Here is a 12,442-nt window from a genome sequence, read left to right on the forward strand (position 1 = left end):
CCCGAGGGAGGATTTGTTAAAAAAGCAAGTCTGGCCCCCTCTTGCCCTCTCACTAATTATCCTCTCTTGCCTTTCTGTCCTCTGCCATGGGATGACACAGCATGAAGGTTCTCATCAGATGCCAGTGTCATACTCTGGGAATTCCCAGAAATAGATTTCTGTTCATTATAAATTACTCTGTGCTATTTTGTTATAGTAGCACAAATGGGCTAAGACACTATCTAAAGTAAAAATTATACTGTTAAACACTGCTTGTGACCGGGAAGGTGCTATAGCATTTGATTTTTACAGATTCAAGAGGACTTGCAATAGCATAGGAAGAAAGAAAAATTTGTCCATTCCAAAGGGCAAAGGAGAGTTCAGAAAGGGTCAGTTCAGTAGTCGTCATACATTAGGTGTACACACAAGTGTGCAACAAAACTCAGGACATTTCCACTTTTGTCAACTTCATGTTTACCATTGCTTCATTGCACCTAAGATTCTTTTGAAGGTGTAGCTCATTCTATAGGTGAGAACATTGAGTCTTAGCTTAAATCACATACATATTAAATGGTTCAGCTGAGGTTAAAGTCTTTTATTCCAAGAGCCAATGTTATTTATAGTGTTCATTTTGACACACTTAGGACATTTTGTTTGATGACTTATCTATCTCAGGTCAAGCAGGCACTGTTATACATTAACTATTAAAAAGAAACTTGAAGCACAGTGCGATCAATTGATCACATAACTAGTTTTGAGGCTCCATATTCTAGGATGCATGCGTTACCTTTCTCCTTTTAAGTCTCCATGAGTTTTTAAGTATCATATTTCACAGAGATGAGATTTCTGCATAGGTGACCCAAGGAAGTTCTGGCGAGACACTCAGGGCATATGATTCTGTTGACCCCTAGTGAGAATGATTTCATTAATCATTTTTCCATTAAGAATTCTGAGATTCTTCCAAGGTGTTTACTAATGAGAGCTGGAGGCAAAAGCAGTGCGTGAAATGGAAGGTCAGAAATACTTTGCACAGTTTGAAAAAACTGTCTTCCCAGGTTCAAGAAAGGGCAACATGATTTACTGAGTGATTATTCACAAGAATGTAGCTTACATGCTGTCTCTGCTAAGGTTATGTGTTTTATTCTCAGTTTACCTTTAGAGGGAAAAGGAAGATTTAAACATAGTTTTAAAAATAATTTTGTGTTTATGCACATAATTTCATCTCCTTCTGGCCCCCATTCTTGCGGCTTATCAGACAGAAGACAATACTAGGGTCAATGAGGCATTGTGGGCCAGGCCTATTATGCTAGGAGAAACCTAAGCTAGGAGATAGTCTATCTTTTTCATCCTGTATAATTCATGTAACCATTCTGGGCAATGTTTTCCACATCCATAAAGTGGGAACCATAATGCTCACCTCCCTTTCCATTTGTCAAGGGTAATGAATGACCTTTCAACCTGTGCTGAGTGCTTGGTTTCCATCTGCAGGTAAAGCGGTACTGATAAAATGAAAATAAAACCAAACAGCCTTCTTAGTCCATTAAAATTGTTCCAGTTGAAAAGGAAACCTACCATTGAAAATCCAACTATCTGCCTTGCTTCCCTTAACAAAGTACCAACTTCCATTTTGTCAGAACTGGACTTTCAGTCTCTCATTTTACCTTGGCAGACAGAAATTTCCTGTTCTGTGTTAGAAGAGTCAACATGGCACCTGAATACCAGATACCCAGTAATCTTGTTTTGGGATGTTTTGTATTTTGCTATGATAGGAAAAAGAAGGGATAGTTAGAAAATGAGATTTTTATCTAGTCTTTCACTTTGGACAACACAACTTTGTCTAAAAAAGAGAAAACTCAAACTCAATGTGTAAATGATTAAATTTGTCAGATCTATTACACAGAAATGGCAACCAAACAAGACTTAATGATAATTGTGATTTTCCTCACTTTTTCCTTTTGTGAAATTGTTATAACATTTTTCCATTTTTCTGTGACTTAGAGATGTAAAAATATAAAGTCAGTGAATTCTTTTGTTTTCTGTTGCTATAAGAAAATACTTGAGGTTAGGTACTTCATAACAGAAAAGAGGTTTATTTAGTTATCGGTTTGTGAAAACACCCAGAAACCACTCTGGACGCAGGAACTCACGCAAGAGATTTTATTAGCAGACAAACAGAGTGTCTTCCCTTAAGGGTGAAACAGAAAAAAAGAGAGAGTGAGAGAGTGAGAGTGAAAGTGAGAGAGAGAGAAAAGAGACCAAATACCAGGGGAATTACCCTTAAATAGTGAAAACCCACAGGCTAATTGGACCAATGACTGACAAGAACGTTACAATGTAGATTACAAAATGGTGTGTGGGAAGGGGATAGAATCAGGGGAGAAATAGCTGCAGCTTCCTTCCTTACAGTTTGAATGAGAGGTTGAGTGTCCAGGATTGGGTGGCCCCATTTGTACGGTTTCTGGTGAGGACCGCCCCCCCCCACTTCCTTGGCTGCATCACAACATGAAAGAGAAACATACAGAAGGGAGAGAGCAATCACATGGTTAGACAGGAAGCAAGAGGAAAACAGGGGCCAGACTTTTTTTTTTTTTTTTTTTTTTTTTTGTCTTTTAGGTGGGTCTAACTCTATTGTTCAGGCTAGTCTTAAACTCAAGGCTCAAGTGATACTCCTACCTCAGTCTCCCAAGTAATTGGGATTATAGACATGTGCTATCTGCCTTGCAAGCTTGCTTTTTGTAAAAAAATAAAAATTTAAATTGGTACATTATAATTATACACAATACTGGAATTTATCGTGAAGATTTGCTCTCTAACAACTTGGTCTCTCCCACTAGACCAGCATTAACTCCTTCCCAGAGGATGCTCCCATGACCCAGTGACCTTGTGCTGGGCCCCACCTCTTACAGATAGCAGTAAGATTTAGAACATATTGTGAATGTCCAGTAATGGGGGATAAGTCAATAAAATACAAGACATTTATATGGTGACGAACTATAGGGTAATTAACAGACTTGAGTTAGGTCCATATGTCTTCTTGTGTATAGATCTTAAAAACAATGTTGAGTGAGAAAGGGAAGCTTCAGAGCAAAGCATCCTGTTGCCCACTGGTGTAAAATTAAAGGCTTCACAAAGGAAAATGATAGAAGGATGATGGCAGAAGGAGCAAAAATCCCACTGAATCTCCACATACAAGAAAAGTACTTGGATAGCAAAAACCAGAACCCACAGGCAGCAGTTACAATAAAGCAAGGTATCTTCATGAACCCCAGTGACTCTTAGATAAGGATGGACATTCACAACCACAAGTCCTGTGGCTTATCAATATCTATACCAGAGGAAGTAGAGGGAAGCTTCTGTGAGATAAGCCTAGGAAAAGGTGAATCCCCAAAGAGCCGCCAGGCATGGCCTGGACAGCAAGCATGGTGGGCCAATTAGAGGACGGCAGCTGAGACTGGAAGGGATTTTGCCTACGGCAATAGCAGGTGGGTGCCAGGGGCTTGAGGTCAGAAGGACTAAGGGTCAAGAGTCTTGGCATCTACAGGCTCTAGAAACTGACCCATCAAAGCTGCCTTCCAAGACAGGGCTCACACTGAGGAGAAAATGCTAGATATGGAATCAAAATTGAGCTGAATAGAAATTAAGTATAAAGAAGCTCCATATAAAAGTGGGCAGGGGAGAAGAGTCATAAAATCTCAGAAAAGAAGCTCACCTATGTTTTAAACACTATGCAATGAGAAGAGCTCCGTGTATTTAGAAAAACTTTCCTCAACTGCCTCTTTCTGAGAATTCTTAAAAACTAATATTATATAAAAATGAGCAAGAAAATGTATCTAGGTCAACTCCCATACAAAGTTATTGTAAGAAAAAAAAAGGAACAGAATAGCATCCTTACAGATAGTTAAAAACATGCCAGGAAATCAGGCAGAGAGAGAGAGAGAGAGAGAGAGAGAGAGAGAGAGAGAGAGAGAGAGAGAGAGAGATTAAAATATAACATTATTTCAAAATGAACTAAGAGGCATTAATAACACGACACAAGACATGAAAGAACAGTAGAAATGAGAATTAGAATAAAACTCAGAGGTGGAATAAAAGAACTCAGGGAAGAATAAAAAATCATCAAGAAATGAATTTTAAATGGAATGAACATAAGAACAAGGGAAAACAATAGATGATGTCTTAAGAGAACTAGAAAGTGAAAGCAGCCTGGTGCAGTGGTGCACGCCTGTAATCCCAGCAGCTGCAGAGGCTGAGGCAGGAGGGTCTTGAGTTCAAAGCCAAACTCAGCCAAAGTGAGGAGCTAAGCAACTCAGCAAGACCCTGCCTCTAAATAAAATACAAATAGGGCTGGGGGTGTGGCTCAGTGCTCCAGTGCCCCTGAGTTCAATCCTTGGTACCCTGCCACAAAATGTTCAAGAGACAGGCAACAGGGATCCGACAGATGGGTATAGAAATCCCAGAAGAAGAAAACAAACCAAGAAACTGAAGAAATATGAGAAATAATAAAACTTTTACTGAAATTAGAAAATATGTGATTTAAATGACACATTGAGAGAGTAGTGCCTGCCCAACAACATCAAAATTCAACAATTAACACCAAGACATTTTCTAATTAGATGGCTAACCTTCAAAGAAAACAAAAGAAAACTATTCTTTGAACTTCTAGGAGGAAAATCAAATGACTTATAAAGGAAAAGAAAATTAGATTATCATTAGGTTTTTTAATAACATATTTAAGATGTTCAGGGAAATAAATTATGCCAAGGATTTTAATATCCAGAGAAATGCTGACTTTCAAGTATAAAAGCATAGACAACTGCTCTCAACATGCCAGAATTCAGGGAATATTGTTCCCATGAGCCCTTCCTGAGGAATGAACTTTAGATAGTAGCTCAGCTAGAGAGACATTCCTCGAGAGCTGGGGTTAACATTAATCACAGTTGCAGATGGAACTCAGATTAAATGAGGTGAAAAGGGAGTGGGTATTCTATATGCTTAGAAAAATAGAGCTTAGGTGTGATGACACATGCCTATAATCCCATCAGCTAGGGAGGCTGAGGCAGGAGGATGGTGAGTTCAAAGCCAGCCTCAGCAAAAGAGAGATGCTAAACAACTCAGTGAGACCCTGTATCTAAATAAAATACAAAGTAGGGCTGGGGGTGTGGCTCAGTGGTTGAGTAACCCTGAGTTCAATCCCGGGTACCAAAAAAAAAAAAAAAAAAAAAAAAAAAAACAGAGCTCAATGATTTAGAAGGGTGGAAAATGGGAAAGTCATATAAAAATAATTTCAACTGCTTTCAATAATTATGAAATATGTTAATGATGTTAATATTGGAAGTCAAGTCTGAGAAAGTTTTGGATGTAATAAGGGATAGGTAAATGAGCAATTATGGGCTATTTTGATTCTATCACTTGGTCTTTGGCAATTAGGACTTTGTGTGGAAAGAGGGACTTTGGAAAGCAGGAGACACAGAGAGGATACAGAAAAAAAAAGCATTCTGTAGTTTTGGTTTTGAATTTGAAGTGTCAGATGAACTCATTAGTAGTAGAAAAATCTTCATCTTTGGTGAAATTGCATTAAATGAAAAAAATTTGACTCTCAAAAAGTATTCACAAAAAAATGTATTCACAGTTGTTCAAGGAACAGTATTCTATAAAGGAAATAGAATTTTCTTCCTTCTGAGACTGAAAAACATTCAACTCATCTGAACCACTGATCAGTTCTTTCTTTTGCAGGGTAGATAGGGAACTTTATTGAGATCCATTGGAAATCAATGAATGTTCCAGATTATTTTCCCATTTGGGGTTTTGAGGTCAGTCATCTTCCCAGGTATTAATGGGGCCATGTGTGTGTCTGGGTATGTGTATACAAGTTAACATAAAATCATTGAAAATTATCCATTATTTTGATTTCTTGGTTCTTAAGGCAATGACCCGCAGGTGGGCAAATCCTTAATGTGATGCATAGAACAACGCTGGCCATTCGACATTTTATTCCTTAAATGTCCACAGCAATATCATCCTGCCATGATGGAAAATGAATGACAGGGAGAAACTGCCTAGAGTGCCATTTTTATTTTAATTTTTATTAGCCCCATAAGAATATCGACCTGCAGAAATAACACAATCAGATCCCACTCCATAAGCACATGTGGGGTGTAAAGACGACAAGTGGATACACAGCAGTGTGGGTGGCTCTCCATACTTACCAGGCAGGTAACTGCACAGTCGCTCCATTGAGGCCTGGACCGTAGAGTTGTGGACTTGAGCCAGCTGTTTGATCACAGATACTACCAGCACACACCCTGCAGGGAGCAGAAGAGCCTGTCAGTAGTGCACACAGAAATCTGGGTTGGAGGGTGAAGGCAAAGGAAGGTGTGCCTGTCCTTGAGAAGACCAGTCTTTCCAAAAAAGAAAAAAAATTTTCTTTGCTTTTTACCCTTAAAAATCTGCTGTGTGCATAAATGCACTGTGAATCCTAGTGAAATGTGAGGTGTGGTGAGAAGATTATGGGGTTTGGGAGTCAGAAAGTCTAGGGTTATTAGTTGTAAGTTTTGCCACTTGTGATCTATGTGACTTTGGGGAAACAATTTGATTTTGCTTAATTTTTGCTCCTGTCTGGTCATGTTGGAGAAAGAGATGGTGTTTAAATGAGATAGTTCAAGAAATAGCCCATACAGACCAGAAGCTTAATAGATATTAGTTCTTCCTTCCTCTCTTTCCCTATCCCTCCCTTCTGCCGTGGATGGCTTTGTTATACAGGATCATCCCCATCCCATGCATTTTCAGCCTGTAACCCAGGGTTAGATTTTTAATTTTGGAACAGTGGTAAAAATTGCCTAGAAGACCTGTCATTAGTTTGACCTTGTAATCTTGGACTCACCAACCCATATTTCTGAATCCTGGCTTCCTCTTTACAAAGTAGGTAATAAAATGTTTCCCATAGGGCTGCTGTGGTGATTAAATGAAATAATAATGCAACTGAGTGGGCCTTGGAAATCACAACACACATTGTAAAATATTTTATCTCAAGCTACAAAGCAAAGTACTTGAAAAAGTGTACTAATGTGATAAGTATCTAGACGTAAACTTGGGTTAAATTAGAAATTTAAATTAGGAATTAGAAATTTAATTCCTTTACCTCCTTTGATAGGTGATAAGTGTGAATGCCCACATCTGTTCGGCTGACAGTTCTAGAAGTTTCTATCTTCTGAATCGCTGGAAGCCCAAACCTCATTTTTCCAAAGGGAAGGGACTCTCTTGTATACACAAGTATCATAGTTGGTCAAAGATCCATAAATGTGTGAAAATAAATCATTAGATCCCATTGAGATAAGAGAAGTGGGCATTGTTTTAGGCAGAAAGAAATAAAACTTTATAAGTGAGAGATTACCAATAAAGAAATGAGAGATCTCTGCCTTTCTAGATATTGCAATGCCTAATGATACTTTCTTCTAGATTGTTCTGTTCCTTCTACTGGGCAAAGAGGGGCTCATGAAATCAGAGGTAATGAGGTCTTGTTATTTGTGGTCTTGCTGGGTCCTGAGGTTACCTATTTGCATTTATCACTGTCAACTATGGAGATTGATTGGCTGCTTTTAACTTAATGCATGACTCTTGAGGGTGTAGCTGATACTTACTAGCACTTTATGGCTATATATATATATATATATATACACACATTACTCACCCAGATATAACCAATTTTGCTTTATTTTTAATATATTTAACAAATATAAATATTTCAAGATTTATTATTATAAATATTTACTTTTATACCCTGAATTATATCTCTAATAATCATTTATTAAATTAGGTGGAGTCAAATACATTTTAACAACTGCAACTGGAAAACAATAAGTCATGCTATTGCAATGTGATAAGAGGATGCAAGGTGGCTTAGCAGGAAAGGGAGAAGCTTTGAAAAAAAACAAAGACCAAAAAACTTGGGTTTGAACCCTGGATCATTGAAAACTTTACCAAACCACCTAGAGTAATTATGCAAATTTTAACAGGTTAACTATTCCTCTGAAAATTCCTTTTTAGGAGTTCAGAGGAAGACCATAACTTCTCCGAGTTTCACTATCTCTAACTTCAAGTGCCTGAACAGAGGCGAAAATGGCCTGAGGTGAGCTCACTCAAAAGCCACCCGTGTGACAGTTCCATTGTCAGTTGTGGGGGTCTCCCTGGGAGCTGGCCAATGGATGTGCCTATAGTTTCTTCCTGGCTCTGTTATCTCACTAGGGTTGCTTACTATCTCCACTTGTGGACACAGTCCCATTTCTCATTCTGTGTGAAAAAACCAGGTCCATCCCTTCAGCCAAACAGCAGATTCTGTAGCAAAGGGTCATAATGTGCAGCTCACAATCAAACAAGAGCACAATGGAGACTGACTGAACCTGCATTGCAATTGCTTCACAAAGCATCTCACCAGTGAGCTTCAGCATTTGGGAAACAGATGGATTTGCAGGATGGTAAATTTAGGGATTTGGAAGTAATATTAGGAGACCTGGTACAGTCACCAAGCAGAGAAGATTCTCTTAGGAAAAACACCTGACATTTAGCCTGTTACTATTATGATTATAGACACCTTAAAAACAGTGGGAAACCATTATTACTCCAGACCTAGTTTGGTACAATTTTCAATTATCCAAAAAACTTTCAACCTACACCTTTATAGGTGGAAGCAAGTGACAGAACAGCTGAGGTGATGTAAGTGACTGATAAGGAATAGGAGCATTTAGGAGGTGCCTAGGATAGTCCCGTGTATTGTGCAGGTAGGGTAAATATATGTCAAAGGAACAAAGTCAGGGAGCATCTTGGGGTGAATTAGACCGGATGCTATTTTCTTGTTGATAACAAGATGATGAAGGAGTACACAAAACCAATTACAGGTGGTCACACTGCCCTCGTTTCTCTAAGTGATCAGTCTTGGAAACACTGGATATTTGGAGGGATCAGAATTTAGCAGATGTCACTCTCCTCAGAGAAGTACCCCACACTGTGTAGTGAGCTCATTTTATCCATCACCCCCTCAAAAGGCACTGGTTTCTATGTGTTCTTTTCTACCTTCCCCTCCTTTGCTGATGATTATCTGTGATTCATTCAAGATGCCCTTCCACAGATGAATGGATAAAGAAAATGTGGTATATATGTATAATGGCATATTACTCAGCCGTAAAGAAGAATGACTTCATGACATTTGTCAACAAATGGATGGATCGGGAGACTATCATCCAAGTGAAATAAGCCAGTCCCCAAAAGTTGGAGGTTGAATTTTTCCTCTGATATGTGGAAGCTAACCCATGATAAGGGGGTGGTGAGGGGAAGAATTGAAGTTCAGTAGATTAGACAATGGGGAATGGAGGGAAGGAAGGAGGAAGGAAAAGGAAAGACAGTGGAATGAATCTGACATAATTTCCTCATGTATATATATGAAGACAACACAGTGAGTCCTACCATCATGTATATCCATAAGAACGGGATCCTAACTAGAATAAGATATATTCCATACTTCTATAATTATATCAAAATGGATTCTGCTGTCATGTATAACTGAAAAGAACCAATAAATTTTAAAAAATCTTAGAGACTACAGAAATATAATACGTAGTATAAAAGAAAAAATGAAAATTTCCCTGAATTTTCCTCCTGGAAGGTAAAAACTTCTAAGATTTTGTAATACTATGTTGTTCTTTATTGATTTCTCTGCACACTTAACAAGTGAATATATTTGATCCTGAACAGAAATGGTGTATGTATAAAAACAATAACTTGGTGGTAGACAGTATCATTATCTTGTTGTCTTAATTAAATAAAAACTAAAGTTTCATATACTCAAAAATTTAAAAAGGAGGCTGGGTTTGTAGTTCAGTAGTAGAGCACTTGCATAGCATGTGTGAGGCACTGGGTTAAATCCTGAGGACCATGTAGAGAATAAATAGATAAATAAATAAATAAATAAATAAATAAATAAATTGATTCAATTCAATTAAATAAAGTTATTGGTGTCTATCTACAACTAAAAAAAAAAATCCTCCTCAAATACCATAGTCCTTGTGAAACCTCACCTTCTGTCAGAACTCAGGGTACCCTCTTCTCCCTTGCCCCAGTACTATATAAAGTCATCCCTTGGTATGTAAGGGGAATTGATTCCAATACCCTATGCAGATACCAAAATCCACAGATACTCAAGTTCTACATAATACAGCATGGTATTATCAGCATATAACCTCAGTCTACGCTCCTGTACCCTTTACATCATCCCTACGTTACTTCTAAACTTAACACAATGTGAATGCTATGTGAATAGTGTTATACTGTATTGTTTAGGGAATTCAACAAGAAGAAAGTCTTTGTTTTTAATACTGACAAAAATTTTTTTCAAGTACTTTTGCTCAGAGTTTGGTTGAGTCCACACTTGTGGAACCACAGATACAGAGGCTGACTATACTCATCACTTGGACTAGTTTTAAATCCGACTCTGATTTCCTCCCTCATGACACCACCTTGGAGAGCAAAATCAGTAGCATTGCCTTCCACTCCAGGTCTAGCTCTATGCTTGGTCCAAGAGCTCTGCCCACATTTAGTATGTGGATAAGTGGAAGAAAGGCTCACGGAAAACATGCTCTGTGCTCGTGGGGAATGGGACTGTCCCTTCATGGAGACATGCATGAAGGAAACCACATAAGGCTCTGTGTGCAGTTACAGAAACTCTGACAGTTTCTCTCTTTTTTCCCTCTTGGAGCAAATCCTCGTATAGATTGCCTGGATGTCAGAGGAGTCTTACAACGCTGACTTTAACAAAGGAAGCATGCATTCAACCAATAGTTACATGGAACTTCTTCTTGACAAGACACTGTGCTAGGCTTTGATATGATCCCTGTCCTTTGGGACCTCACAGTCCGCTTCCCAAATTCACACAAACCAGATGGTAGGTACTAGTCAAATGCCTGGCGAGATGTGACTTTGCAGAGACTCTGGCAGAGCAGGTGGGAGAAAAGATGTTCCCAGGAAAATGCTTTTAATTAGGGGCAAATTTACTTTCTCCTTGGTAACTAAAATAATAGCTCTTATAATGAATGGCATAATAGACAGGATGAGGTACAAAAAACTGGATGCCTGTATTTTGTTTGGTATAGCAGGAATAATGTATGAACAGGGGACATAAAGTAGCCCTCTTGGAATTTGACCTGGTGCAGTGTCCCTTCCAGTGACTCTTCCAGGGATCATCGTTCCCTTTCCTGAAAAGTCTCCTCCAGCACACATTTGCATGTGTTTTAATCCATTCCTTAGAAGGATAAATGCAAAGAGAGCTGGACTGCTCCAGGCTAATAGGCTTCCTTGTACTTAAATATCCAGGCTTTTCTTTTGAGTTTTACTTAGAGAAATACCATCAAAGATTCTATGACTATTGCGGCTCCTTAGTACTGCTGGTTAAAACTGGGAAATCATTAGGCAGATTTAAAAAAAAGCCAAGAAACAAGCCAGCTGTCTCTGAAGACCAGGTGACTCTTACCACGGTCACCACTTTGCTTGGTGAAGAGTTATTGTGATCATAAGGACCCCTGTGGGAAAGCAGGCAGCGGGTTTGAAATTGTAAATGTCCTGATTGGGCTCAGCTTTGATTTGGAGTCTACCTCCACCCTTTTCCAGTGGGCTCAACTCCCCTTCCTGTTGAAATCTTACTCCAGGGTCTGCAGCGAGATGTGTCTTGAATCCCTTAGCAGCAAGAATGGAGGAATTGACTTTTCTACAGTTTCTAACAAGAAGTTTCACTGCCCTGACAGGAAAACATTTTCCCTGGGAGAGATGCATGGGTTAACTTCTCTCATTACAGATTATTCTCTGGGTGCTAATAAAAGGCAGGGATCTGCTAAAGTGAGTTTGTCCAAGCTGCTGTTCATTTAAGAAGTGAAGAGAGAGTGAGAACTATGCATTTTGCTCAGTAGTCACCATCTGAAATCTCACATATGGAAAATCTCTTCTCACCTGGTATCTGGAAATAATAAGTATAATAGAAACAGACACTCCTGAGAGTGTAGGGAAAGAAGCAAATGGGCCTGAATAGAACCACCTGCCACAGGGATCTGCTTCTGGCCACCTACCTCAGGTAGACTGCAGACCAAGCCATGGAATCCTTTTGAAATGAAACAGAACTCTTGAAACTAATTATAATCCTATCTGTGCTGGCTGGAAATGCAGCCAACTGCAGAGAGCAGTCTATCAGATTCCCCATTGGTCCGAGGCCCACGCTTCATTGAAAAGCCTTGAAAACAGCTGCAGTTGTCAGAGCCAGAGTCAGCGTGACTACACTTCCTTTTAGACCCTGAGTAGGGGCATAAATAATTCATCTCATTGCTAGGGTACGTGCTACAGTTTTCAAAGTGCTTTTGAATACATTATTCTCTCATTCAAACTTCACGGCAGCTCACGGATGTAGGAATTATTAGTCTCATTTTACAGA

The 12,442-nt window shown here is 38.9% G+C and overlaps 1 protein-coding gene across 2 annotated transcripts in view; it reads right to left on the reverse strand.

Moving 5' to 3' along the window:
* Positions 1-12,442, reverse strand: part of AOAH (acyloxyacyl hydrolase) — a 225,359-nt gene that overhangs the window by 190,209 nt on the left and 22,708 nt on the right. For both annotated transcript variants that reach the window (XM_079151170.1, XM_079151171.1), the window contains exon 2: positions 6,186-6,281. In XM_079151170.1, coding sequence (XP_079007296.1) covers positions 6,186-6,281 — 96 coding nt within the window. The remainder of the gene's footprint in view (positions 1-6,185; positions 6,282-12,442) is intronic.

Source organism: Sciurus vulgaris (assembly GCF_902686455.1).
Source record: "Sciurus vulgaris genome assembly, chromosome: 8".
NCBI lineage: Eukaryota > Metazoa > Chordata > Mammalia > Rodentia > Sciuridae > Sciurus > Sciurus vulgaris.